Genomic DNA, 25,825 nt, shown 5'->3' with positions numbered 1-25,825 from the left:
GTGGCCTGATGCCAGAGATAGAAACAAGTCAGAGAATGACCCGCTAGGTCATGGCATGTTTGTTCATTTTTTTTCCACTTAAGCTGGGTACTGCCTTTTTTTTTTTTTTTTTAACTTTGTTAAACTTTAAGTCATCTCTACCCCCATCGTGGGGCTCCAGCTCACAACCCCAAGGTCCGGAGTCATATCCTCCACTGACAGCCAGGCACCACGACTTCATTCATATTTTACCTCTTACCTTGGCCCTTAGGTTAGTTGCTCTTCCCAGGTCCTAAGTGCAGAGAGCCGCTACAGGCAGACTGAGCATCGTCTCGGCAGGCTGGGCAAAGGGAAAATAAAAATAGCTACCCCACTGGCCTTGCTAAAATGAGGCTGTGAAATTTAGGCGGTTATTGCCCTCCTGTGGCCAACCCTGGAAACAGCAGCCAAGAAACCTGTGTTCCAGGGCAATATGTTTTCAGTGCTTTCCAGATCAGCAAGGATCAGCAACACCTGGGAACTTGTTAGAAATGCACGATCTCGGGATCCATCCCCGAACTACTGAATCAGACACTTTGCTGGATCCCATTCCCCATGCCTTTTAAGAAGCCCCTCAGATGATCCTGATAAATGTTAAGAGGTTGAAAACTCTTTTAAAATGATTTTAATTTGTGCCCAACATGAGGCTCCAACTCATGACCCCGAGATCGAGCCTGCCAGGTGCCCCAAATAAGCTGTTTGTAGTTTTGGGTTTTTTTTAATCTCTATGCCCAGCATGGGGCTCAAAACTCCAACCTAGAGATCGAGTCACATGCTTTACTGAGCCAACGAGGCGCCACTGAAGACCACTCGTCTTAACCCATGCCGTCATCGCCTACCTTCCTCCCCAAAATGCACTGTCGTCTAACTTCTAGTTTCAAGAATAGCAGAAATTCCTGTTTGAAGTTAATCCTATCCCTCTATGTTCTGATTTCCAAAACCTGTCTCCCGAAGACCTTACTCTATCAACGAAACCCCCACCAGCTGTCCTCAAGAATCCAACATCATCATCAGGCCTAGCGGCGTCCGCTCTGCAGAACCGCTTTTGGGGGGAAGAGCAGCCTACACTGCTTTTCTTCTCACTTTGTCCACTGAAACTGCTCTTAAAAGGAGCCACCCATTTTTCTTTCCCCAGAAACAGCTCTTGGGAGTTTTCCTCCTTCCACTCTCCCTGCTCCTTCCACCACCCCCCTCCCACACAAATTCCTTCTCTAGGCAACCCCGCAGGCATGATAGGTTCAACTACAGGTGGAATGAACGTCCACCCGCACGGCCCGTGAAAAGCTGTTGCCCTAGGTCCCAAGGGTTGCGCAGAGTGCTGGCCCATGGCACTTACTCTTTACCTGCGGTCTTATGTTCAAAACTTCCCTTTGCCAGTATTTCAGTTAATACCCATACTGACCTCACAGCAGAACAAATGTTAACTCCCCAAAGGGACCGAATAACAGATTCCAGAGGTCTGTACTAATGTACGTAAGACAGCAGACAATGGCTGGTTTTTTTTTTAAACAAAGAGCCCAAACACACTAGGGGTTAAATAAGCTGCTTCTCTTTCCACCGTTTATTAATGTACAAAATATACAAAACCAAAAGAAAAAAGAAAAAACTCATCCCTCAAATCCATCGTGGCTCTAACCCAAGACCCTGCACAAAAGCCAACCAATCCACTGTTTTCATAGAAAACAACTGGTGCCGAGACCTGGGAAGGAGAGGGCTGGGGAAGGGCGCGTCAGCTTGCGGCGCCCACCCAGGAAGGCACCTGGGGGGACTCGGAGGTGGCTGACAGGGCAGGGAGCCAGAGGCCTCACACCCACAAGGTTCCAGGTGGGGCAGAGTGCGCCGGCTCCGAGGGCAGTGCATGTAGTGTGACGGTCGGGCCCGGCGGGCCGGGCAAGTTGATGAAAAGCTGGTCTCACTGAAGGGTCTTACAAAGTTTCCAGAATGAGCTGCAGGCAAGGGTGGGCCAACACCAGCAGCCTCACCTACGCCAGCTACAACTTCCACTGGATGCAGCCATGAACTGACCACCACCGAACCTAGCGGACCCATGATGCAGACTTGGGTGTTCACAGAAGGTTGCACAGTCTTAGTTGAGAAAGGACTCAATGGAAAGCCTGTGTCAGGGCAGAAGTGGGGAGGATGTATTCGAGAACTCAAATCCAGCCTGATTGAGCCCGCTCAGTGCAGTGGGATATATAATACCCCTTCTACCATCTCCCCACCCCATGAGAAGAATGAACTTGGCTGGGATGACTTCGTAAGTGCAGCTGATCCCGCGTCAGTTGTGTGTGCATGTGGAGGACCCACAACAGGAGAGTAGAGGTGTTCTCCAGAATAACCAGCTTTAGGTTCTCAGGCATAAAGGGTAATACTGGAAAGGGGTGTGGGGTTATAGGGCAAATCTCCTCAAAAAATGAAGCCAACTGGGTCTTCTCTTCAGCAGTCCAGGGTACAGAACGTATCCAGTCTTTCTCCTCCCCAGACTGGAGGAAAATATGTACATCGATGCGCACCAGTGATCAGAAACCCCCAGAAACCCAAGCAGGTGGGAACTGAGGGGGCCGGCTCCTCATCAGCTGGGGACGGGGAGTGTGGGCCTCACAGAAGCCATAACAGGGTGGAAGGAGCTGCAGTCCCCAGGGTGTGTGTGGGTGGGGCAGGGAGGCGGCCCCTAGGGCAGGGGGGGCCCGTTGACACCCGGGTGGTAGAAGGCACAGTTGTTCTCATAGCGGCAGTTGCCCTTCATCATGAAATGTCGGCAAACGGGGCGGTTTGACATGTCTGTGGGAATGACGGTGGAATCGTTAGAACACGGCTAAGAGGTTGATGCCACCCTTGCACCCCATCCCCACCCCGTCCATAGCATCCTGAAAACTAACTTTCAGGGAGACACGGAATCTTATGGATTTGAGGGAAGGGCAAAGGGTAGCAACTGCCAGGCATACTGAAAACAGGGTGATTTCATATCTGGCTTAGCACACCCACGGTAGCGATGCTCCCCCCAAACTTGCATGGGACACCAGAAACCATGTAGCGAGCAGGAACCATTCTCACCTCCTCCATGGCTGTGGCCTCCATCGTGCCCTCGGTGGCCCCCTCCTCCATGGCCAGGGCCATCATGGCCACGGTGCTCATGAGGTGGTGGCCCTCGATGGTCATGGCCTCGGTGACCAGGGACATCGTGAGGCCGGTGGCCATGGGGCCCCCCATGTCCAGGACCTTCATGTGGGCGATGTCCACCACTTCCACCCATGCTCCCACCAGGGCCTTCATGGGGGCGATGTCCACCTCCAGCACCCATTCCTCCACCAGGACCTTCATGGGGACGATGTCCACTGCCTCCACCCATGCCACTGCCAGGGCCTTCATGAGGACGATGGCCACTGCCACTGCCCATGCCACCGCCAGGGCCTTCGTGGGGACGATGTCCCCCACCTCCACCCATGCCACCGCCAGGGCCTTCGTGGGGACGATGTCCACTGCTGCTGCTCATGCCCCCACCAGGGCCTTCATGTGGACGATGCCCACCGCCTCCAACCATGCCCCCACCAGGGCCCCCTCGTCCATTTGGGGGTCCTCCCCCAGAGCGACCTCCTCTGGCCCCCCGGAAGGGAGGAGGAGGAGGGGGTTCATTTCCTCCTCGGCCACCACGGCCTCTATGGTACGGTCCAGGACCGGGTCCTGGACCCCCCCGCATTGGGCCACCCCGCATGGGGTCACCCGGGCCATCCCAGAAGGGATCACCCCCTCGTGGAGGGGGTGGGGGACCCAAGAGACGAGGACCCACTGGCCCACCAGGGCCTCCATGAGGACCTGTTAGGGAACAAAAGAGACAGTATCAGCTGCCTGTTATGCTCAGGGACGGCCTCTCCCAGCCTAAACCACCTCCCACCTTTGGGTCAATCCTACACTATTACCAGGCTGCAATTAGGCAGGTAAACCCATTCCAACCTCTCACTTACCACCTACCTGGCATAGGTCCCCCAGGCCCAGGGGGGAAGTGCTGCATGGCCTTGGGGCCCCCAGGGCCTCCTGGAGGGAAACCATTGGCGATTGGACCAGGGCCTAATAGTCCATGTGGCACTATTTAAAAAAAAGAAAAAAAGAAAAAAAAAAAAAAAAGTAGAGCCAGAGGACCCTAGAAGAGCGGCCTGACTGCCTACTTAGGTGCGCCTCCCCGGCCCTCTCAGACCAACCTGGCAGAGCGACGCTCTGCCCAGTCTTCCCCTCCCACCCAGCAGCAATACCCCTGCTCACCACTCCCCGCTTGCCCCCACTCCACAGCAGGCCTCCTCCCCCAGGCCGGCCCTGAGGATTACCGAGCATCTGCTTGATCTTGTCTGAATAGTCTGGTTGCTTCAGGAGTTCCTCTGAGGAATGACTATTCGGGCTACCCTGTGAGGCAAGATGAGTAAAGAGCAAGATCAACAGAGGGCAAGGGTAAGAGCTGTGAGAGAGAAGAGAGAGATCAGGGGGTAAGTGAGAAGACACGTACTGGGGCAAAAAGAGAGGCAGATTCCAGGGAAAGGGGAAAAGAGGAAGGCAGGCTCATACCATGATGGAAGTGAGGATCTCCTGGACATTGATACCTCCTCCTCCAGGACCCTGGGGGCTCTTCCCAGCACCCATGCTTCCCATGAGATTGGCCAGGACAGGAGGCAACTTGGAGCCACCTGCCCCATCAGGTGAGCCACCAGCTCCCCCGGGCTCCAGGGTCTCAATATACGGGGTCTCATCCATGGAACACTCCTGCAAGAACAGGAGAACAATCAGGACTAACTTTGAAAGAATAAAGAGACATTCCATTTGAAATGGAAATGAAATGTCAAAAGACACATTAATATCAATCACAACCTCCATCAGCACGTAGCGTGGGCTCACCTCATCTAGGGGGATGAGCTTCGGGGGTACAGGTTCATAGGGTTCAGGATCAGGTTCGTGAGGACTGTCAGGAATGCCACAGGTGATGGAAAAAAAAAAAAAAAAAGAATGACAGTCAAATTATTCAAGCCCTCACATTCCCTCCTAGTCTTCACCCGTTTCTGAATACCACAGGGCACGTCCCCCCCAGGAGTCCAAGCACTTAACACAAACCTGGTTCATGCCCGAGATGTGAACCCTGTTTTGCTCACCTTTCCTTGTTCAGGAAGAGCTCCTGAAGGATTCCTTTCTCCCGCTCAGCCTGGATGTATCGCTCCTGGCTGTTGCTTCCAGGGGTGACAAGGGGTGAGGGCAGAACCAGGGGCCGCGGGCACACCCAGGGCACCTTCTCCTCCATGTTGTCATGGCTCAGACGCCGGGCCGTCTCAAACGCATGGCGGTCTGAGAGTATCTCTCGCTTAGCTGCCTCGCCAAAGTCCTTGATCTTATTCACATTTACTATTGGCAAGAAGAAAAAAGAGAAGAAGTAAACACAACCAAGTCTTTTTTAAACTCTCTATACCCACCTACTACACAAGAATCTTGACCGCTAACCTCGTTCAGTTTCATCCAGTTCAAAATAGAAATATTCTCTCAGTTTGCCCTCCTCAGGCCACGTCACAGTCTTCCTCTTCCTGCCTTTCCGGGTCAGTTGGCTAGGATCTCCAGGACTCTCCACTGGCTTTGCATCCAGTGCTCCTGGCTCCAAAGAGGCTGTAAGCAGGAGAGGTTTCAGACACAAGTCCTTCCTTTTAGAAACCCCCAAACCTGAACCAATTTCTAGACTTACCTGTATCCATGAGCTCTGGGACTTCAACAGGGGGAACTGGGGTGCCTGGGCGGTCTGTGTCCATAGCCTCACAAGGAGGTGCTGGTTCTGGGGAAGAAGGTTTGGCTGTGCTTGGTTCTGTGCTCGTTTTCCCTTCAAATGGGCTTGGCTATTGTGAAAGAAAAAGAAGTTAATGAGCTGACGTGAAAGCCAAGGTTAAGGTAAGGCAATTGAGTCCAGGGTCCTGGACAGGGTCCCCATGAGCTCCTGTAAAGGCAGACTCCGTCTTTCATACGGCGGACACTCCACCACCCCCACCCCAGCCCACATCTTTTGTCCTCCCCAACCACTCCTGGCTGCTGAGCCCTTCCTTTCACTTTTCTTCTGACACCCTGTCACGGACACCTACAGCCCAGGGCTCATACCTTGGCTGCTGTAGGTGACAGCACCTTCTTCTTCTTCTTAATTTTGATGCCTGGAACAGGGGCTGAATTGAGGGCATCCAGAAAGCCCAAGCCCTCCATAGCTACAAAAGGAAAAAGCATACAATGGAAATCATCAGACCTCTTTCATAATCCTATTCCCATAGACAAAGCCTGGGCAGGAAATGGGCCAAAGGAGACCCTGCCCCAACTGAGGACAAAATTCAAGGTGACCAGGAAGCATATGCTGGATTCACATAAGAAATTCTTGTTATTTTTTTTTTTTTTTTTAATTTTGTTTTTAAGTAATCTCTACAACCAGTGTGGGTCTTGAACTCCCGACCTGGAGATAAAGAGTTCACGCTCCTCCAACTGAGCCAGCCGGGTGCCCTTTCTTTTAAAGGCAGGCAACTTAAGGCCTTGAGAATCAACTGAGAGCCCAGGTAACTGAAGAAGCCACCCTCCGTGGACAGGACAGAATATCCCGAAGCCGCGAGAACCCTCATCAGCCACTGAACAGCGCACCTCCACACCTCATCTCTAAACTTACTTCTACGGAATCCCATGAAAGGGGAGCTCCGGAGGAGCAAACTTGGTTACGACGCCAAGAAACCCACCCCTCCCCCTCCCCGACGTTCATTCCCATGCGGGTTTGCTCCGGAAGCGCCCACTTCAGACTCACGCTGTGGTGGGATGATCTTCACTTTGATCTCTTTGGTGGCATTCGGGGTGGTGTTCAGTGGCTTGTACTTCTTCTCTGCAGGGGGCGCAGCATCTCCTGGAGCAACTGCAGCGCTGTCAGAAGAGGAACCGTCAACGTCTCTGACTCGCTCTGACTTGCCCCTTCTCGCTCCCTCATGCCCACAGACATAACCCAGGACGGGGTCCGCACCTCTGACGCTTCAGGGGGATGGGTTTAAGGTTGTACTTGTCAGAGACCACCACTGCGCTGGCGTTCTTCTTCACAGGCACCAAAGACGGGGTCTCCAGCTCTAGCCCTGTGGGAAGAAACATGCTGCTGGGGTCGAACTCACTCCCACTCTCTTAACTCTTCCTCTCTGGCCCAACCCTAAATCTTCATCCAGCCCAAGCTTCACTCACTAATGCTCCCTCTTCCGGATGTGTGCCCATCAGAAACCCGCTACTCCACTACAAGGTCCTAGGTGCACGTCTGCCCACAGACCCTCCCAAGACCAGCCAACAGCCCTACCAGTGGAACGGAATTTGGCGTGACTGGGTGCTGTGGTTCGGAGAGACTTGGGCTTCTCCTTCTTCTTCTCTGGGGCCTCCTCAGCCCGGGTCTCAGCCTTCACCTCAGTCAAGGGTCGCTCAGGAGGGGTGGTTCGACTCTTTCCCTCTTCTTTACGTTTTTTCTTATCTTTTTCTGTTATGAAAAAACAAAGCAGAAAAGAATTTTACTTAAAGAGAAGGACGGTCAGAGGCTAAAGGCACTGAAGGCCATGCCCCACTGGGAAAGAACTAAATACAAGGGATAAAAGACTAAGGAGCTTACCAGCAGGCTGGGTGCTGCTCTGGGAGCGGATGACAGCCATCCAGTCACTGACAAGGACTGAAGCCAATTTCCGGAGCTCTGAGGGTGAGAGTATAAGGGGAAATGCCTAAGTTGCTAAACAAGTTATTCTTCCAATAACAGAAAATAGAGATGTTTAAAGATATACTGTGAAAATCTATGTAACAAAAAAAGTAACCGAGAGTTTTAAGAACATGAGATAGGCTCAAAAACCAAACTCTTCAATATGGAACAATGAATCACATAGTCTTCTATTCCAATCCAACCGGGGGGGGGGGGTACATTAATATATAGTACGTTACAAAATACATTATAAAAACTATATAGTACATTATAAAAACTCCATCAGTTGTTTTACATGTATCTCATGTGGCTGCTGTAACTTGAAAATTTTCAATCCTCCTTCACAGACACAGCAGCATAAAGATCAGATTCAGAAAGCTAGAGAGCAGCAGAATGAAGCCAGTGGCAATACTCTTTTGCTAACCATGTATTCGAAGAATAGAAACTAAAATCAGGACAAAGGCAGGCAGGGCTCAAGTATCTGAAAAGCTAAGAACAGTATTACTCCATGTTGTCATAAAAGCAAACAAAGTTTCAAGGAGACAGATTTAGATCCATCTTATAAAAGATTTCCTAAGCCACCTTTTCTTCCTAGAATGCTACTAGTGATAATGGCTTGAACAAAAATCAATTAAGTGTAGCAAAGGGGAAGAGCTTAAAGCAGACCACTTTAGGGATGGGGAAGGCATTGTTTATCTAGAGAAAAAAGATGGTCAGAGAATTTAAAGATAAAGGACAAAATGTGTTTCTAAATATACAGAAAAAAACAGCTCTTGCCATCTACACTTGGCATATAACATCTCTTATCTATGGCACCGATCCTCTTGCCAACATTTCCACTTATAGACTCATTTAGTAATGAGATTACTGAGAACATTAAACCTCAACTTTTCAAATACACAACTAGCAATTTCTATACTTAAGGCAACATAACCTCCAGTGCATCCCCAACACACGGATAGCCTCAATCTTCTTGGACCAATTGATACTATGGTCTAGTGAGACTTTAAGGTCTATAAGGAATATACAAATTTCAGTATTCAAAGGAAGCACAGAACACAGTTAAATCTATATTCAAAGGTGGCAGCACAATTGAGCCAACTGGAAAATAAGGAACACTATACCTGACAATGAAGAAACAAAAGAGATGAGCAATGTTTTAATAGGAAATTCTGTAATATGTGTTACATTACAAATTATTATTCAAGATACTCTGTAATATCACAAAAACAGAAGTGCTCAGTATCTAAAAGGACCTAAAACCGAGAATTAATACAACTATAAGAATGGAAAGTTAGAGAATGTTTTTCACTTACACACTGTGTAAACCCTTTATCTTGGTAAATGTTCCCAGTGTTTTCTCCTATAGCTAAAGGAAGTTCAGATAGGCTTACCCAGGCCTACATGCTCCTTAAACACCAAATGCCAAAGCCTCTTTCCAAAAGGACCTAGCACACCATTCCCTTTAGACAAAAGAGTAACCCTGTATCCTGATCAGGGGATTAGCTCTGCTAGAAAACTGCTCACTTGTGGGATACTAGCGTCTTGCGCTAGCGGTCTATACTCGTACCCTGGGTATAAACCCTTTTCTTCACTGAAGAAAAGGCTGCGACTTCCTGGAGCCAGAGCCTGTCTTTAAGCCAGAAGTCTGTGGCCCTTGCCAAGGGCTCCAATACCCTTTGTATTAAGAAAAAGAATGACTCTGTTGCTATCAAAGCTATGATCTACTCCAGCAGTCAGGATTCTTTCTGCCCATGTCCTAAAGGAAGGTGTTTATTGGTAGAACTATATGTCTATTATTAGGAAAACCCACACTGAAGGTCCCAGAATATGCTACAATTATTTAGAAAAACAAAAGGAAATGATTACACTCTCTAGGATGACACTATTTTCTCTAAAGAATTTTAAGTGTGTACCCTTTACACCAAGAGATACTAAGAATCAGCTTCTCGTTAAAGTATGGGGTCTTACTTGCATTCGGTAGTAGAGAAATGGACAAATCCCATTCGAAATTGAGAACAGGAAAAGGGGATAGGTTAGAAAGGCTCAATTTTTAAAAGAAAGAGGAAAGTAAAGTGAGGTAGGAAGGAGTGTCACAACAGTTAGAGGATGGGAGTGAGGCGTGAAGATACTGAAGGGGCGGTCGGGGGAGGGCTGGCCCCTACCTTCATCCTCACTTGACTTGCTCAGCTGCTTCACCAGTTTGGCTGTGTTGTTCTATGAGAGATGGGGAGAGAGGTTAAGTACAAGGAGGAAAATGAGTCCTCTCGGAGTTAGGAACTGCACAAACCCACGCACGATTTTTTTGTTGAGATTTTATTTTTAAGTCATCTCTACACCCAAGCGTGGGGCTCAAACCCACAACCCCAAGATCAAGAGTCGCACACACCACCAACTGAGCCAGCTGCGCGCCCTGCCCACAATTTAATAGTCCCCAGCTGCGACCACCACTACTGTAGTTACTTTACCATTTACAAAACCTTTGTGGGCACAATCTTACTCAATCCTTAAAACCACCACCGTAGGTAGGTACAATCATTCCCAACGACGGACAAGAAAACTGAGGCTCAAATACCTGAACTGCCCCAATCACACACCTATTCACAGACATAAACCAAGTCTTCTGATACTAAATTCCTATTTTTTCTACCCCTCTCTTGCACAGGCCCAAGAGTGCAACCGCATCAGAGTCCGTGTATTTTATCTATTAGTCTAAAGCAAAAAGGAAGCACTAGTGTTGTAGAGACTTAAGGTACCTGCTTGAGATGGTCCACAGTGAGCGGGAGGTGCTGCAGGGTCAGCAGAATTTGCTGCAAGAGGGGAATGTTGTTGGTTGTCTTTGAATACGTCAGCCAATTGTTAAGAAGCTTGTAGCCACCAACATCAATGAACCTGCAGGCAGGTAGGAGAAGCTGTAACACCCTTCCCGGGTTTCGGAGTGCCACATCCCACACTCCTACTCCCCCACCAATGACCTAGGAACCCCAGGCCTCCCCTCCCCCACCTTCTAAGTACATCTTCCCAGCCCAGCCACCCAGATTCCCACTTACTTGACCAATATTTCTGGTGACTGGGTCTGCAGCAGAATGTTCAAGTAAGTGCATCGACTCACCATCTTTCGCGCTTCCTTCATCAGGCTGTAGGAGAGAAATTAAGGTTAGAAATGGAGCAAGAGCCTCTTCTTTCAGCAGAAGTATCTGATCGGTAGCAGTGCCTAAAAATCCCTGATGACTTGGGACTTCGCCACAGAGTGGGAAGGTCACACAAGCCCCTCAGGGGATGGGACGGATCCAGAGTGAAATGGAATCCCATGAGAGGATGGAAGACAACTGGGGAGACACTGAAGTGTCTGATCTGGGGAGGTGAGCATCACTGCTGCTCTAACCCACAGGACACACTGATTCCGCTTCCTGGTGAAGAATCCTAGCACTAACAGCCGTCCATTCGTAGCCTGTTCAGGACTGGCTCAGTCTTTTGCCTTCCCCTGGCAAACTGGAGGATCCCTGAAGGAAAATAGCAGTTTGGGTATATGGAATGTGACCTAAAACAGAACCAAGAATTCTGTCACCTGGCTCCCCTCCTCCCTTCCTTCCAAAGCATGACTTCCTCAAGACTGTGGATATCCAAACCCAGATCCCATTATGGCGAGGAACCAAGGGATCACCTTTTCCTATCACTTACTCTAAAATTATTGGATACCAATCTTATTCCACTCTCTTTCCCCTCCAGAAACACTCATTCCTGTCTGCTTTAGTCACATTACAATATACAATATCCTCTACACACAATGAACCCAAAGATAGGCAGACTCACCTGAAGATCTTGGAAATCCCATCCACACTCCTGACTTCCCCATCGCGGTTAAGGAAGCTATCCAGGCCCTTGAGAAGCTCTTTGGGATCTATGGGACCCGAACCCATGATGGAGGTTTCTGAGACAAGGACAAAATAAACCCACAGAATAAATGGGTGGCAAGGACAGTCCCACTGTACCCTTTAATAAATTTTGTTTCTACAGTTGACAAAATTTTGTGACTAGTTATTCAACCTATATTCAACTACACTCACCATTTTCTAGATAAGAAAAAGTCAACACAAACCACTACCAGAGGGAAAAAAAGCCCTGGCAAGGCTGAATACAGGACTGAATGGAAAGACAATTAGACTGGAGGACTGGGCAGCACACCTTTCTCTCTTCCTCCCAGTTACATCCTTTCTAGATAGCTTAACTTCAATAAATTGTATTAGGGCTGAGTCAAGTTCCCATAACAAAACACTCAACAAGGTATTTTTGCTTATTGTTAGGTCCTGTTTCTCCTTAGCTGCTGATAAAACTGGCTTGAAAAAAAAAAAACCTATAGCTTGGTAAGAACTGGGACAATCTTGGGACACTTGGGCTAAATGTCTTCTAAGATTAGTTCCTTTTTACCTTAGTCTATTAAGAGTCATAATCACCTCAAGCGGCAGGATATGCTCTGCTTGCACCAGGAGACAATCAGTTAAAGTGGGAGGTGATAAAAATTTGAAAACATAATCTTTCTCTCAAGAGATTTGTGGGTAGCTCCTAGAAATGGAGACAAATGGATATAAAGGAAATCAAGCAGCACTCCTAAGCCTTGAACAGAACTGCCACTCATTAACCAAATACTGCACAAATTTTTATTGTTTTAAAGTTAAGAGGAAGACTGGTTTGTGATTTCAAAAGCAAAGGTGTGAATCTGATTACTACTCCTCTCCAAAATCACACCACCATCCAAGATCCCCAAAACGAAGGACTGAAATTAGAAACCATGGGGCCAAAAAGAATGGACTAAACCTAGAAGCTGGAAAAATGCCATTACATTTTAAGTAGTTACTTTAGACCAGGTTAGAAAAGGAGCTCATTAAAAGCCAAACTGCTGTTATGGGATAACCTGTGAAGCAATTTCTAGGCCAAAACCCAAGATAATTTAGTATCAATGTGGCTCTGACCGGGATTTTTATGCCTCTGAATACAGGATTCTGAGAATCGAAAAAGAAAGCCACCTCAGTAATACTTGCGTTGGGAATGTGAGGTTAATGCTGGGTAGAAAGGAGGCAAGGAGGAAACAATTTCTTGCCTCCTGCTTATAGTACAGGTAACAGACTTGATCCCAGCAGAAAGGTAGGAAAATCAGTGTTTTACAAGCTATGTTTTGTACAGAAAAGAGAACAAGTTTCTTATAAAATAACAAAAATTTGTTCTACAAATCAAAAAATAAAAACAAGCATAACAATCTCAACCTTTTAGTCCTGCCAACAAAAAGGCCAATAAATTTCTGCATAGATAGGTCCTAACCACCTAGGGAAGAAGTAGCAGAAGCAGGGAAGAGGCTGGTTCTTGAGATCATAACCTGTGGGCTGAACTGCGGAGAGGTGAGCACATCTGGGTGAGCTGGCTGCAGCTGTGCAGGCACAGCTGTAACCTGAGGCCGGAGCAAAACACTGAAGCAGAGCGCCAGGAAGACCAGAAGCCCGTGGGCCAAATCCACCGAAGTGTGCGCATTCTTACAGAGACAGACACGGGGAGAAAGGCATTTTTCCCACGTAGTAAGACACCATGAAGTGATAGCCACTGTACCGAGAGATACATACATAGACACAACAAAGGGATAAAACAGATTTGCCATCTATTGGAGATTGGAAAAGCAGCGAGTGAATCCAAAGTAATACATAATCATCAACCACAATATATACACAATTTGACAAAAAGACTTCAGTTAAATTAACGTCACTTCAAACCAGCACCACCGCCCCCACCAGGCCAAATACTGCTGACCCGACTGATTCAAACCCAGAGTCGACATACATCACCTTGGAGAACTACCTTTTGCATATCCAAGTACGAGCTGAGCCAACAGGACTGCTACCCCTATTTCCTTCAGAAGCTCAAAAATTGTCACCTGAGCTTAAATGTTCCTCTTCAAATAAAAGGGTGGGAGAGGAGAGAATAACCATCCCCAGAAAGAGACCAATGAGTACAAAGCTAAATTCTGTCCAGTGGCTTCTGCTGGGAATGGGACCCAGGGACAACTTTTTCATTCCCATTCACAAGCAAGAATAGTCAGGGGAAGCTAGAAGACAAAGCAGAAATGTTAAATATTCATTTTCCACTAGTATTTTTCCTATTATTTATATTTCAGAAATACAATTAATAGAACTAAGTTTCATCTCACAAGTACCCATTGTGACAAAACGTAAATGGGTTTTCTCATGGCTTTCCTACAGGCAAATTAGTTTTGACTCATTTAAAATTAAGGACTCCAGCCAAATGTCCTTACTTTGAAGTCAGTACATTTTGAAAGAAGCCGCAAGGCACCCAAGCGGAAAGGAAGAGCCTAATTCCTGGCACAGGCCTCCAGCTGAAAAGGCAGACGAGCGACCAGGGAAGGAGGGGCAGTAACCAAGTGTCAACATTACCTAGTCCTATCTGGAGCCTGGAACGAATGCTTGAGGAAGCTTTCTGGAACCAAAAATAATCTAGGGCATGGTATGTTTGCTTTTAATTTCCTTGAAGACAGAACATACAGAAGGGGCGGGGGGGGGGGGGGAACAACTCCAGCCTTATCTCCACCTCGCCCTAAGCTGTGTGTTCCTTCTTATGGAGGATTTGGCAGGCAGAGATGAGCAGTACTGAGGAATTTTCTACCTTTCTTACCCGAGAGAAACTTAAAAGCTCTTAAGTGACACCAACTCCTGCCTCCGAAATGAGTTTTCCTTGAGGGTTATTGAATTAACATGGTGAAAAATATCTAGCTTGGCTAAAGTTCTTCCATACCCACCACCAAGAAAAAAGAACTTAATTGGTTCAGGACAAAATCCCTACACAAATCAGAGCCCTTTTAAAAACAATCACAACACTCTTATAATAAAGGAGGAAGGAGTCTGAGAAGTCTTAGCACTTCGGGAAATGAAAATGCTTTGTACCTGACCCCTGACATTCCCTTCTTTTCCTGGTGTTTGAGGTTATGTCCTAATATGACTCAGTGGACTGACTTAGGACTCTCAGGTGATGCACGAGGTCTTACCTCCCCTAACTTGTAAGCCCCTATCCCTCAAACTCATTTTGAAAACCTGGTACAGAGATCTCCCCAAAACCTTATTTGCCTTTCAGTGAGGATATAAAATCACCCCCCAGCCCCAGCAAAGGATTCCAGAATATAACTGGTCACAAACTACAAGGATCAGGTTCTCCGAGTTTCTCTGGATGGATGTGGTTTCCCTAGAAGACCTTGTTCCCCCATCTCCCATGTTAAGGAAGATCTTCTTTATTGATCCCCTGTTCACTAGAGATCAGGAACCCCAATGGGTGGAATATTCAGCTCCCAAGGAAGGTATGCTGCAGAGGCACATAGCAAACTGCTTAAAAGATAAAAAACTTGCGGTCAATAGACATGTGGAAGAGTCCATCCCACCCAATGCAGAAGTTTACGAACTAATTTGAGAATCCGTACCCAGCAGAAAATTAGCCCTGAAGTCTCACCAAGTCACCAGAGGATAGCTGTACAAAATGGCTTTCCCGTTCTGCCTAGAACCTCCATGCTTCAAATCAGGACTTAAAATATGAAAAGTATATGGAAAGTCTGACAAAGATTTGACTTTGAAAAAGTTGGAGGAAGATAGAGAAGGGACAGGACACCCAGCACCACCCTCAGATAGGGCATGGCTTGAACATGCACCCATTGCGAAAGCACTGCACGAGTTGAAAAATGAAGAAGACATTATTCTCCCATTAATGCGTTTAAGGAATTTCTTTCTAAAAGGAAGGAAAAAGAAATTCAAAAAAGGTGGCTCTTTGGAAAAAAGAAATGAAGGTTGTGAAATGTAATACCAGAAAGGTTTTGCTTACCAGACACCGTAGCTCGCATTCCCCTGCCTTGAGTTTACAACTGCCGCCTCCTTTCCTATTCACTTCTCATCCTAGTACCAATGTACAGGAGCTACGCAACTGGAGAACGTGATACAGCACTGAACACAAAGAGTTTATCCCCAAACCCAGAGGTGGGAATAAGGGTGATTTTAAAGGAAGTCCTGAAGTAGCCACCCTCCCCCAGTCTCATCATACAAAGTGACCAAATGCAGGCCCAAGGACTGGTTCCTGAGCAGAAATGGCACAATTCAGCGTCATTAGGCCACATTTGTCTGTTTAAGTCACTTTCACAAGTCCTCCCTTCCCACTATCCCCCACCACACAGATCTCCACACACACAGATCTCACACACACACCACCAGAAGGCTCCCAGTCTTAAAGTATAGTTGGTTTGACTGGTTTTCCACCCCTGGCAACTGAAGCGGGGAAAACTTCCAAGCAGTTGTGATGAGTGAAGGAAGGTGAAAATAAAAGCAACAGGCTCTGATTGTTAAATATAAAAACTAGAGCTGCCCAGGAGATGGACAACTTCAAGACCTAATTCCTATAAGCTTTTTCCTTTTAAGATTATAAAAGATATTGTAAAGAAAAAGTCTTTTCCTGTCTAGCAGCAGCGTGCACACGGAGTCCAGAAAGCATCTGCTCAGGGGTGGAGTTTCAAGAGGGTGGAGAGGAAGAAAGCTGATTACATCACCTTTCCATGCTGCTCCTCCCCCTTGACCAAGTTTCTAGGGCGGCCCTAAGCTCTGGATGGCAAAAGGGGAAGAAAAAACAACAAAGAAGCAGGGACGACGCCATTTTGTAATGGAGAAGAGGAAAACTTAAAAAAGCTATTCCGGCGCTGCCGGCAGCTAGTTACATCAAAAAACACCCTTTTTCAGTAAAATACGCCCAAACCAGCACCCATCCTGAATAGTCTTTGACCTAATTTGAGTAAGAGTTGTGAAAATAAAACCAATTAAAATATTTAAAAGAACAATTTTCTGCGGGTAAGAATTGAATTTGCAATTGAGGTTCAACCTGCTACCATCGACCACCCCCATCTTCCCTATAAAGGGAAAGGGGGGAGGACTTGGACCCCTCTCAACAAATAGGGTTGAGGTGGGAGGACAGGAGAAAAATGGGCCAAGACACAACCTGCAACGCCGCTTGGAAGACAAAAGGACAAGGAAAAGTCGCCATATTGAAGCAGGGAAGAAAAAAATTCCTTTTAACGACACAAATCTTTTAGAAAGCTAGCATTCAATTGCACTAAATGGCTTTTAAAATTATACTCCTGAATTCCACATTTCCCAACCTTTCCACCCCCTATTAGACTGTATTCCCACCCACCAAAACGTTATCAAGTTAAAATGTTAATCATTTTTGCTCTTAAATAACCTATGCAACCTGCAACAATTACAAAACATTCTTTACCTCCCCATTATCTTGTATGTACTGGCACTAAGATATTTTGTACTGAATTCAGTGTCTTGCAATCTTTATTCCTAGATTGCCACCTATTTTAACCACACAAATATACCCCAAGCAAATTAACATTAAAATTGAGAGGATTTAACAATCATTTAAAAAGTCATAGCCAGCTATTATTTCTCTGCCCATCTCCTTACCCTGCAATCTTTATGTACAGATTGCTTATTAATCTGGCAAATTGAAAGGCGCCCTGCTTGTCTCACACACAAAGAAGTGGGACTTCTGGGCCACAAGATCCACCATCTTTTGTATGTGAGCTCATTAACCCTTTTGAAGACTGCTAACAAGAGGAAGTTAACCATTCCTCCTTATAAAAAGCAACACTTATGGCTTTTGGCAGTCTGGAAATTGGCTGGATTACCAAGGGTTAACCATCAAAATCCTCACTTGCTGGCCCTCCCTCCACCCTCTCCTTTCCTGCAGCAGGGCAGGAAGGTAGGTGGTAGGGGAGAGAGGAGAACAAGACTGTTTAGACCAAAGGCCCTTTTTTAATGGAGATTAAGTGACCGGCTTGGTCCTTCTCCAGTTCTATTTTGTTCTATTGGCTCATTTCTTCCTCTCATTATTTTTGGTTTCACAACGGGAAACGTTGATTTCTTGTTGCAAGGCTGGTTTTGGAAAATTCGACACTTACTATCCAATTTTTTTGCGACGTCAGCACCTCGGGCTCAGGGGGGAGGGGGTTAAAATTTTGGAGAAAAAAAATAAAACAACCAACCAGGACCCAAAACTCAATTATTTGGGGGGCCTCATTGGATCAAAAAGTCTCTTAAAAAAATGAAGGCCAACTCAGTATTCATTTTCCCCCCACCCAACTCCATTTAGGGAGGGGGGTCGTAGAAAAAAAGTTCTGAGTGGTTTCAAAAAAGTAAACGCTGGATGAGTGAATTTGGGTGGGTTTGGGAGGGTGGGTGGTTGATTATTTTTGAAGTTATGTGGTGACGGTCCTTCGGCCACAGATTTCAAGTCCCATGCAGCGTGGGCTGGTGGGGTGGGCAAGATAGGTGGGAAGGGGCAGAAGACACAAGTGGTTGGGCTGGTGGCTGCTGTTTTCCCTTTCCCCCCTCTCAGGATCCTTTCAAGGGTTTAGATGGTGCTGCGGCTTGTTTCTTTTTTCCTCGTGGCCGGCCTGTCTTTCTCCGAGAAAATTCAAACCTGGGATAAAAGGAACACAAGGGAGAAAGATGTAATCAATACGGGTTGCTCTGAACACCCAGAAGTACCGTATTTGTCGTCTCCAAACATCTCCACGTCCCATCCCGAACACAGCCGCCTTCTATAAGCCATAATCCTTAACAGAACCCATGCCTACCCCCCTCCCCAGTCCAACAGACCTTAACAAAACTTTACCCTCCAACCGACAATATGCCCAAACTTACCTCTAAACGAACCCCAGAATGGCGGCTGCCTGCTCGGGCGGAGTCTTTTATACCCGGACACCGCCCAACGCGCCCAAACATGCTAGTGAAACGCCCTTGTCGCGAGACATTGTGCGCGAGGCGTGAATTCATTGGCCAACCCGAAAGACAACTCGCTAGCTGATTGGTTATCCTTCCTTCACCTTCGCTCAGCCCCTTCCCCCCCGGTACCTTCTTCCGCCTCCTTCCTGGGCCCCCCCATAAGCGCGTGACCGGAGAGCCTAGCACCTCCCTTTCCTCTGCTTTCACCACTTCCGTCCTCGAGAACACTTCTCACCCTGGTTGGTAGAACGGGGCCGGCGCATGCGCATTAAGAAGATGTCAGTCGAAATCCCCTTCAAAATTGCTTAAAACGCAAGCTCTAAGTATGAGATCTAGAAGTCGTAGTGACTGGTTCGGGAAAAACGCAATTTTGAGGCCGAATTCGATTGTGACGCAGTTGAAATTGGCTTCTCCCCACAGCCCCCCCCTTTTACGCTTCCGTCCTGACGCAAGTGCGTGGCCGCCTCGCGCGCTGCGGGCTCGCCCTTGGCCCTACCCTCGTCAGTTTCTTGGAGCATGCGCAGTTGTCTTTCTGGCTTTTCCTACGTTGGGCTACGTCAAGATGGCGGCCTCCGTATTGCGTTCGTTGCTCAGGCGCATTCCTAGCCTTTCGCCCTTCAGAGGTGCCTACGGAGTTCAGGTAACTCCTTGGAGCACATTTTGTACTACCGCCACTTAGTTATACTTTCTCTAGGTCATCGTTCCATTGCTGGGAATCCGGGAGCGGAGGCTTTCCCACGAGCTTATAATGCTTTGGCTGTCTAGGCAACACTGCTTCCACCACCTTTCCCCTCACCCTCGTCAATACTGCGCGGATTTTTAATCCCCTGCCAAGGGAAAAGAGATATCCTTTTCCAAGGTACCAACTCGGCTAAAGAATTAGGTGAAGGATTGGGCCTCTTGTTCGTACACAACCAGCTTTTAAGTATGCATATGATGTCTAAATCTGCGATGCCCTGGAGTGTCCTTGAGTTGAGGGACACTAACGTCTACCTGCTGAGCTATTTCCCGATAAAGCCACGATACGTTCTCACGACCTGGGGACCACTTTCTTAGTTCTCTTTTTCTCAGTAAATTAGTGGGGGTTTTGTTTGTTTTACCATTGTATATATGAGACCTTCTTAATTTAGTCCTTTATATTGAGGTTTCCCTCCAGCCTCATGTACTCACCACACTGGAGATTCTTGGTAGGGAAAGGTAGGTTCTCGGTGGGGTGGGGAGAAATAGGAAAGCTTGCACAGCTGCCACTCCCTAAGAGTGGTGCCAGGGGTCACCACACAGTTAATAACAGCCCTGGTAGCTTTAAAGCTCGCGTTAGGACTCAAGTTTGTTCTGACCTGTGGAATGTTGACCTTCAATTTTTATAAGGCTGGGCAATTCAATGATTCAGGGTTGGATTGGGTTGGAGACTCACCTGTCATGCATCCTCTCCCCATCTTACAGGGAAGGCATCTTCCTTCCAAGAAGCTAGACATTCTCCCTTTTCCTTTCTTCTCCCTTTCTTCAGTACATCTTCAAAAGCACGAACACATCATGTGTGTCTTCTCAAATAAGACTGCTTCCTAGTCCTATCCTAGTTACCCTCTTACATTAGCTTCTCCTTCAGCATCCAGTCAGAGACAGGAAGAGTGGTTGGTGATGATGTCAGTTTTACCCTAACAAAAATGCTACTTTCTGTATATATTCCTGCTATATTCCATTAGTACAATGGGCATGTTCCTCTTGTCCCTAACATGTGGTCAGTGAAACTATCAGTTCCTTTCCTTGAACTCATTCTCTCAATTTTTGTCTTCTTTATAGGTTCCCCTCCAGACTCTTTGCACCAAAGGCCCCCCTGAGGAAGATTCTTTGCCCCCAGTTCCCATAACCCCTTATAAGAATGAACCCTGGAAGTATCTGGACTCAGAAGGTACCTCTAAATGGGAAAGGAGAGGATCATGTGGGATCTGAAATAAATGGACAGAGGAGACACTATTACTATTCCCACCAGGAATAACTTCTGTGGTCTTTCATTTCAGAATACCAGAACCGCTATGGCTCTCGCCCGGTCTGGGCTGACTACCGTAGAAACCACAAAGGTGGAATACCCACACAGCGGACTCGAAAGACATGTATTGTGAGTTTCTGAAGGTGGTACATGGATGGGATGTGGAGTGGGGGTGGATGCCATAGTGACAGTGGCAGTAACACATTTTCTCACAGGACTTTGAACATCCTTCACCTACTAGTTTCTTCTCTTTACAGCGTAGAGATAAAGTTGCTGGGAATCCCTGCCCCATCTGCCGGGATCGCAAGCTGCATGTCGACTTTAGGGTAAGGCCACTTTTTTTCTCCAGGGTAAGGATTTGGAGCTTCTTTGTAGTGCTAAAGAGATTACCATGGGTGCCTCTTTCTTCATAACCTAGCACCCCTACAGTCCATTTTGCATTGATTTTCTAGCAGTATAAAAACATTCCTCTTGGGACCCCTGGGTGGCTCAGTTGATTGTCTGCCTTTGGCTCGGGTCATGATCTCAGGACCCTGGGATCGAGTCCTGCATTGGGCTCCTTGCCCAGCATCCCTGCTGAGCCTGCTTCTCCCTCTGCCTGCTGCTCCCCCTGTTTGTGGTCTGTCTCTCTCACCAAAAAAAAAAAAAAAAAAAAAAGATCTTTAAAAAAAAAAACAATAAAGCAAGTGGTCCAAAAGACTGACTCTTCTGGGCCTCAGCCTTTAAAAAAAAAAAAAAAAAATTCCTCTTTCCCGATTTTTGTCCTCTGCTGTGGCTCATGCTAAAAATCTTCATCCCTTACCTATGAAATTTATAGTCGAAATTGTGAGGTCAGAAAAATGTCTGTTTCTAATGGGAGAGCAATATCCAAAGGTTCATTTATATCCATTGCAATTATTAGCAAGTAGATTGGGTTAGTTTTTTTCTGTGGTTTTTGTTTTTGTTTATTTATTAGAGAGAGAGTGAGGGGGAGAGAGCATGAGCAGGAGAGGACCAGAGGGAGAGGGAGAAGCAGACTCCCTGCCAAGCAGGAAGCCCAACACGAGGCTTGATCCCAGGACCCCGGGATCATGACCAAACTGAAGGCAGACACTCAACAGACTGAGCCACCTAGGCGCCCTGGAGGTGGTGTTTTTTTGTTTTTGTTTTTTAATTTTGTTGTCATGTTGATTGCATGTTGGTGGCATGCCGAGATTTAAGTCTGGAGGGCAGATACATGAAGCAAGATACAGAATTTAATTATTTTTCAAAAAGCGTTTATTGCAAGGACAGGATTTGCTTTTTAAAGAGTTCAAAAAGCATATAAAAACAATAATGGGAAAAATGCTCTTCTGAGCTTGCAGTGACAGTATTAGAGCAGAAGCTGAGTGATCGTCAGGGGAGTTGGAAGGAATTCCTGTATCAGTCAGCAGATGGGGTTGTCTGACTGTTCTCAGGTCCCTTCTGATGCCACTGTAGAAGGGGCCCATAGATAATTTCTCAGTTTCAACTGTGTATCATTGGTTATAAAAGTAGGACAAGGACACCTGGGTTGACTCAGCCCCCCACTCACTCACACATACACACTCTCTTTCTCAAATAAATAAATAAATAAATAAATAAATAAATCTTTAAGGAAAAAAGAAAGATAGAACATAACCAGTTGTATACAGTTTAGAATGAATTACATGACCAAGAGAGAAAGATTACAAATTGAATAGTGCAGATGATTCTGCTTGCTCTTCCACTCCACAAGTGCATCTCCTTTTTTCCATGGGTGTTATCTCCTGTGATTAACCTGCTGACTGGCAGTCATTCTACATAATTAAACCTATAAAATTGATTTTAGTAATATATATGCTAGATAGAGCATACTGTCATATACGTTCACATTTATACATGCACATTATAACATCTACTATATTCTTTTAGGTGTTTTCAGGGATTGTCAACTGACCGTCCCCAGTTTTTTTACATGAAGGGCTGATTTTATTTTATTTTATTTTTTATTTTTTAAAGATTTTATTTATTTATTCAACAGAGATAGAAAGAGCCAGCGAGAGAGGGAACACAAGCAGGGGGAGTGGGAGAGAAAGAAGCAGGCTTATAGTGGAAGAGCCTGATGTGGGGCTTGATCCTAGAACGCCGGGATCACACCCTGAGCAGAAGGCAGACGCTTAACCACTGTGCCACCCAGGCGCCCCAATGAAGGGCTGATTTTAGAACTTAACCCCTGTAGAAGAGGGTTCTGCATGAGTCTCAGTGACAGAATGTGGAGTGTGTATGTGAAATGGTTGGAAGGCCAAGAAAGGGGAAATGTTTGCTGGAGTTTTCAAGAATGTATGCAGCAAATTGATGGGGCTGAAACGGACATGAAGGAGGTAGCACCTGGAGAGAGACAGAGGAGTTAAGGCCATCTGTGTACATGTGTAGGGATTATGCACTTCAGTTTCTCAAGGTCTTGCTCCTCTCCCTGCCTTCTCTTACGTTTCCCTGCCACTTTCCTCCACAGAACGTGAAGCTCTTGGAACAGTTTGTCTGTGCCCACACAGGTGTCATCTTCCATGCTCCATACACAGGTTAGCCTCTTGTCCTTGTCACCACCAAAATAGCTTTTTCTTGGAGCACTTCTCATTTATTCAGTCATACAACAGGTGGCCCTACATAAGGCATAAACAGTGTGAATTAACTTTTTTTGGAAATCTCGCCTTCGTGGGAATATTCACATGTGGACAAAAGGTACAAGCAAGTACCTATGTAAGTAAGTTATCTAAATGTAACTCTTAGAAGTGGTGGTTATTTCCCTTCTGTAGGGTCTCTTTGCTTTTACAAAAGGTTTTCTAGCAAATTGTCCTATAAGTTCTTTTTGCCATCGACAATCCAATTAGATCTTCCAAATTTGGAGTTATAATTCTAACAATTCAAGATTACATCTATTCCTTAATGAAGGCCACAGGCCAAATCTGACATACTGCCATGTCTGCTTATTTTCATATTGTCTATAACTGCTTCCAGGCTACAGTGGCAGAGTTGAGTAGCTGAGACAGAGACTGTAGGACTTGTAGAACCTAAAATTTATGTGGTCCTACACAGAAAAATTTTGCCAGCGCCTGCTCTAAAGCAAGATAAATTTGCAAAGAATAATCTGAATCTACCATTTTCGGATGGCAGCATGATCAGTGGAGTTTGGTTTGTTAGGGAGTTTTAAAGAAGAGTTTTATAGCTGGATGCCTGGGTGGCTCAGTCAGTTAAGTGTCTGCCTTCGGCTAAGGTCATGATCTCAGGGTCCTGGGATCGAGCCCCATGTCACCCTGCTCAGTGGGGAGCCTGCTCTCCCTCTCTGCAGCTCCCCCTGCCGTGTGCTGTCTGACAAATAAAATATTTAAAAGGGGGGGGGTTCATTGTAAAGCTATAAAAAGCTGAAGGGACTATTTTGCTACTATCTCAGATCACCTTCTCCCGATCAGAGGCCCCATCTTCCTTTATTGAATCTTTCTCAGTGGATTGTCCAACCCAAATCTTTAATTAACCACACTTGTTCTTTGAATTGCGTTCTGCTGTCTGTCTCGGAGGTTTTACTATTAAATAGCCTTTCTGTAGTGGCTAGACCCTCCTAAAGTCTTAATCTCAGCTCTCTGAGAGGGAGGAGTCTTCCCATTGGGTAGATGAGGAAACTGAGGCCCATCGAGGGGTCAGGGAAGTAGGGTTTTAGGTAAAGCAACTTTGCAAACCCAGCTCTTTATAATCACGTAGAAGCAGTTGTATATTCTTATTATTGTGCTTTCTAGAATGAGCACTGAGTTTTTTCTCCCTATAGGGGTCTGTATGAAACAACACAAGAAGTTGACCCAGGCCATCCAGAAAGCCAGAGATCATGGTGAGCATGAGCGGGGCCCCAGTGCATTTTTCTTAGCCATAAAGAAGGTGATTTAGGGCTGGAGGGTGGATGTAGATACTTCTGCCTGTCTGAGGAGGTAGCACCCAATGTGCTCTTCCCAAGAATCTCCTTTCAGTATTCCACTGTCCCTTTTTCTCTCTTCTGAGTGTCTTACCTTGTCGTTGCTCTGTTCCCTTAATCCTCTTTCCTCTTTCTTCCCTTTTGTAACTATCGGTCCCAGTGCCAGAGATAGATCATATCTTCGTATAAATTTCTGGCCCTGGGTCCGTGACACCTTTGCAGAAATTTGAAAAGCTGCATGTCCTGGTAAGGCAGATGCAGCTTCCTAGCCCTGGTGCGGGGCTGCACAGCTTGGCGGACAAGAGCCCCGGCAGTAACTGTGTCAGCTCACATTGCCCGCTTGGCCAGCTGCCTTTGTGCAGGGTAGAACTTGCATAAACGTACTCAGTGGCTCTGAGCAGTTCCTTCCTCCCTCTCTCTGTCATTTTACATATTGTTTTAACCCGAACTACCCTTCCTTGCTTCCCTCCTTCACTTTCTTTTTTTAATCCCCTAGGTCTCCTCAGTTACCACATTCCTCAGGTTGAACCTCGGGACCTTGACTTCAGTACCTCTCATGGAGCTGTGAGTGCCACTCCGCCAGCCCCCACCCTGGTTTCAGGTGACCCCTGGTATCCATGGTATGGCTGGAAACAGCCACCAGAGAGAGAGTTGTCCCGCCTTCGACGGCTCTATCAGGGCCATCTCCGAGAAGAGAGTGGTCCCCCACCTGAGTCCATGCCTGAGGTGCTCCTCACAACTCCAGCTGAAGCCTCTTCCACTGAGCAGGAGAGCCCCCAGAATGCTCTGTAGGAGCTGTAGTCTGGGAAGGGATTAGATAGTGCCTAGGAATTACAAGATGGAATTTCGCTCCAAAGAGTTGTGTCTGTATGTGGCCAATGGCAGGCCCAGGGCCAGAGAGAAGAAGTTATTGCTGTTGAAGGGAATAAATGCTTCTGAGGCTTAGGGGAGGGCACTACAGATGTGTATGTTAAACCCCAAACCCTATGTATTGTAAATAGTAGATAGGCTAAACTTGTGTTTAGTAATTGTGTTACTTGCTTCAGATTTCTGCTAACTTGGCTTTTCCACAATAAAGCTGTATCTCCTGTTTCTGGGCTGAATTTCAAATTAATGCCCTTTGTGCTGGGGGGGGTGGGGGGCGTTGGGGAATGGGTGCTGCTGTGGGGAGAGGAGTGATGAGGCCTGAGCCAGACCACCCAGTGATTATTGGGACCAGAAGCCACCAGAAATCAGCAGTTGGGCCATTACGTCATGATCATCTTTCTGGCCTCCTGTGCCCAACGCAGTGTGTTCCCACCATACCTAGCAGTTCCCTGGTTGGGGCGGGGGTGTCGGGAGGGGCTGTTGAAAGGGTT

The 25,825-nt window shown here is 46.8% G+C and overlaps 2 protein-coding genes across 2 annotated transcripts; one reads left to right on the top strand and one right to left on the bottom strand.

The window, feature by feature from the left end:
• Positions 1–1,551: 1,551 nt before the first annotated feature.
• Positions 1,552–18,456, bottom strand: PPP1R10 (protein phosphatase 1 regulatory subunit 10). The gene is made up of 19 exons (XM_045800572.2): positions 17,718–18,456; positions 11,537–11,654; positions 10,774–10,860; positions 10,480–10,615; positions 9,889–9,940; positions 7,643–7,720; positions 7,340–7,513; positions 7,022–7,127; positions 6,812–6,924; positions 6,133–6,233; positions 5,729–5,876; positions 5,494–5,652; positions 5,151–5,397; positions 4,900–4,963; positions 4,573–4,767; positions 4,338–4,413; positions 3,988–4,101; positions 3,073–3,831; positions 1,552–2,799 (listed from the first exon to the last, which is right to left on the bottom strand). Exons 2-19 carry the CDS (start codon positions 11,641–11,643, stop codon positions 2,690–2,692), a joined length of 2,826 nt encoding a protein of 941 aa, XP_045656528.1. The 5' UTR covers positions 11,644–11,654; positions 17,718–18,456; the 3' UTR covers positions 1,552–2,689.
• A 571-nt stretch (positions 18,457–19,027) lies between these two features.
• On the top strand, positions 19,028–25,408 carry MRPS18B (mitochondrial ribosomal protein S18B). Its single transcript, XM_045800571.2, has 7 exons — positions 19,028–19,183; positions 20,344–20,452; positions 20,562–20,659; positions 20,788–20,856; positions 23,022–23,088; positions 24,327–24,386; positions 24,964–25,408. Exons 1-7 carry the CDS (start codon positions 19,106–19,108, stop codon positions 25,257–25,259), a joined length of 777 nt encoding a protein of 258 aa, XP_045656527.1. The 5' UTR covers positions 19,028–19,105; the 3' UTR covers positions 25,260–25,408.
• Positions 25,409–25,825: the final 417 nt, after the last annotated feature.

This window comes from Ursus americanus, chromosome 32 (assembly GCF_024610735.1).
Source record: "Ursus americanus isolate L20-20 chromosome 32, mUrsAme1.1.p, whole genome shotgun sequence".
NCBI lineage: Eukaryota > Metazoa > Chordata > Mammalia > Carnivora > Ursidae > Ursus > Ursus americanus.
The sequence above is the reverse complement of the archived record's forward strand: the minus strand, read 5'-3'. Positions and strand labels throughout refer to the sequence as shown.